General features: G+C 34.7%; 1 protein-coding gene across 1 annotated transcript; it reads right to left on the bottom strand.

Annotated features, from left to right (window-relative positions):
- Positions 1-1,316: 1,316 nt before the first annotated feature.
- LOC139851616 (delta(12) fatty acid desaturase DES8.11-like) lies at positions 1,317-2,610 on the bottom strand. Its single transcript, XM_071840709.1, has one exon. The coding sequence runs from the start codon at positions 2,526-2,528 to the stop codon at positions 1,392-1,394; it is 1,137 nt and encodes a 378-aa protein (XP_071696810.1). The 5' UTR covers positions 2,529-2,610; the 3' UTR covers positions 1,317-1,391.
- Positions 2,611-3,707: the final 1,097 nt, after the last annotated feature.

The following is a 3,707-nucleotide window of genomic DNA, read 5'->3' as shown; positions in this document are numbered from 1 at the left end:
TCCAAAAATTCATGTCAAGAACTATCAAACCCTAGTCAAACATCTCAACATCAATAATCATGTTTTTGAAGTTTTCTTAATCAACCTACACATCAAATTGAAGCTAATGATACTAGGAACACAATTAGAACATGAACTTTTAACATCTAACAACATATGATCATCCAAAATTCAAGAACAACACACCAAAATTCAAGTTCATGCTAGTTACACTAAAACAACGAGATCGAGCATACAAATTACATACACGACATCACAATGAGCCATAGACACTAACTAACACCATTTCAAGTCAAAAACACGAATTTAGAGAAATCTAGAGTTTTAGAAATGTTACCCAAACGAGATGAAGTTGGTACCAAAATGAAGAGGATGAAGAGAGGATCACGAATATGTAATTTATTTTGTTGTAAGCCTCCTAGATCGGATTTAGATGATGATTGAATGAATTTTGTAAATGGGTGTGTGTTCTTGCTAGAGAGAAAGAGAGAGATGGAGATGATAATGAATGGGTGAAAGGGGTTTGACCCTTTGACCTAGTCAAGGGTTTGATCCCTTGTCAAGTTTAGTCCCTCAACTTTCGTTCGGGTGCGTGAATTACCTAAACGAGATAATTTAAAACGCTTATCAACGGGAGATGTTATAAACATATAACGGACTTTATATTAGTATAACGGAAAAGTAAATGGAAAAAGGCGGGATGTTACATTCAAGCTGGTGTAGAAGAACAATATTTGTGATATGTAGTTTGTTTAACTTTTATGTGTTGTTTCATACTTTAATTTTATCATTTTGCTTATGTGGATTTTGGATAAGTACTTTTGATTGAAGTTGTTATTTTTGTTTAAAATACTCACTTTTTTATTGTTGGAGTGGAAACAATCACATTGAAATGCAAGATCATAACTCATCATTCGTTATCGTACTTTCTATAGAAATATAACTTCACTTAGAACTTCGACTGTGCTAAAGAACTTGACGAAATTTTTTTCAGTTTTTTAACAATATTTTGTGAAGAAATAATACTCATTCTTCCATTCTAATGCTATTGATTCATAGCATTTACGAAACTCATTTTTTACATTTCTACACTTTCAAGACGTATACTACTAAAGTGTTTCGTCATAAACATGCTATCAACAAAAAACAATGTTGTACAAGTATTAACAATTACAAAAGCTATTTTTTAGAGCTTCCGTGAAACGCACGGGCTCATAAAATCTAGTATAACAATAAATCAACTTAATTGATTAACTGCAATTATTACATATGCTCTCAACAAACTTGAGATTAACGGAATTTATACCTAGGTAAGATTACACCAAACAAACTATGTTATATAAATGCAATCAACTAGCATAGTAGCATAGGATTAGGAAACCAAAAATTTCTCACAATTTATGGTACCAATATACACCTTGGTTCTTGCTATCTTGATCTGGCTCAATATACATGCACTCCTTAGCCTCTCTCCACATTGCTTTAAATATTGGAGTCCTATCAATCTTGTAATATTCACCCAAAATCGGGTTGATCGCATCCCTGGCTTCCTTCGCATGATAATGCGGAATGTACGAGATCAAGTGATGTAACACGTGAGTGTGTGTTACGTCATGGAAGACTCTATTCAAGAAACCGAAATCTCTATCGATCGTAGATAAAGCTCCCTTGATCCATTTCCATTCGGTCGAATCATAATGAGGCAACGAGAGATGTGTGTGATGCAAATAAGTGATCAAAACGAAGAAAGCGTGCACACCGATTACAGGAATCACATACATAGACATCACCCAACTCAACCCTTTTGCTGCTACAAGAAGCCTAAGTGCATAAAAGACACCAATGATACCAAGATCCGATAGGAGAACTTGAATTCGTTCGCGCTCAGTGAAAATCGGACTCAGCGGATCAAAATGGTTCGCAAACCTTTCGTATTTCTTCCCGGAAACATTGGTTAAAAGGTATAAAGGGAAGCCAAGAGTTAACCTGAAGACCAAAGTGAAAACTCGACCGGGTGGATTGTTGAGGATTTTGGAATAAATCATGACTTTAGATTTACGTTTAGGAATGTAAACTTCATCGTTATCGAGTGAGTTTGTGTTGGCGTGATGACTACGATGGCTGTATTTCCATGAGAAATATGGCGTAAAAAGAGCAGAATGAAGAACGAATCCAACGATGTCATCGATCAACTGATAGTCACTAAAGGCATGATGACCACATTCGTGACCGATCACCCATAAACCGGTGAGAATACTTGCTTGACAAAACCAATAAACCGGCCACGCTAAGTAAGCGAAAGGAGGGGGGATAAGAGGGATGTATGTGTTTGCGAGGTAGTAGAAGACGTAAGTAATGATGAGATCATGAACAACGTAGTAAGATGAACGAATAACAGATCGTTCGAAACAGTGAGCAGGGATTGCTTTCTTGAGATCGCTTAGTGAGAATGGTGGATCGGTCGGGACACGTTTTAGGAGATCGTTTTCTTGATTCGATGAATCCGACATTCGACCACCTGCTCCCATGTTTCTTCAAGAAATGTATGAACAAAAAAGACTTGAGATACAAGAATAAGATTGAATGTTTATGTTTTGTTTTGTTGGTGAGTGTTTGTGATACCATGCTCATCAATGTGTGATATTTATAGATATATATACAAGGAGTCAAAGCAGCCGGCTAGCTAGTTCAAAATGCATAATTTACTTAATTGATTTATTAACATGTCTTGCAACCACTTGGATTTTGTTTTGTTATGCAAATTATTGGCTTAAGAAGACTGGAATTGTAGTGACTAAATATGTCAAGAAGGAAAAGTCTAACATTATTCATGACTTAACTCTCACTATTGAGTCAAATATGATAGGCTACGATGGCAATGGCCACCGTATTCAATGCATATTCACTCGATCGATCCGCTTCGTGATAGATATGGATGAACCTTAATGGATATGGATACGGATATGGATGAACTTAAATGGATATGGATATAGACCTGGATGAAAAGTTTCATCCATGATTATATCAATTATCGCCCGAAATACATATACAAATAAATACTGATACATGCTTACATATTTACTATTACACATGCATTTACCATTTACCATTTACATTTACATGTTGATTTCATCCATGAATATATCAATTTAGGTTATATACTCAAAAAAATACCAGTTTAGGTCATATTTTCAAAAAGTGTTTTAATATGAACGCACTGAACTTATAAACCGAATAAAAAACTAGCTGGCGTGGCATCCTACGTGTACCTGATGGGCCGTTTAAAATACTCACGTGCATTATTATTATATGACTTGGATAATAACTGAAAGTTTTTTACTTACAAATAAGTCGTATACTTTCAGTCTTGTTAACTTGTATCACCGGGGCGAATCGGTTACGGTTAAGTGTCAGTCATGTATCAATTACGGAATACATAAAGGAACTTGATTAATTATTCTATTCTATATGTTTTTAAAAGTAGAGAGTTAAAGTTAGACATTCAAAATCAGAAACATTAGACCATAAATTCGGAAGGAGGTAACCATGTTAGTGTATGCACTAGTATTTTTTCCGTCTCAATCTATTGTCATTAGATAAAAATAATACAGTTTAATAAATATAACTATTACATTATACTTTTTGCTCACTTTTTAGTTCTACATCTTACCTTTTATCAATCATTTTGTCGTTCATGCATAAGTTAA

This window comes from Rutidosis leptorrhynchoides, chromosome 6, assembly GCF_046630445.1.
Source record: "Rutidosis leptorrhynchoides isolate AG116_Rl617_1_P2 chromosome 6, CSIRO_AGI_Rlap_v1, whole genome shotgun sequence".
NCBI lineage: Eukaryota > Viridiplantae > Streptophyta > Magnoliopsida > Asterales > Asteraceae > Rutidosis > Rutidosis leptorrhynchoides.
This window is presented reverse-complemented; position numbering and strand designations above follow the sequence as displayed.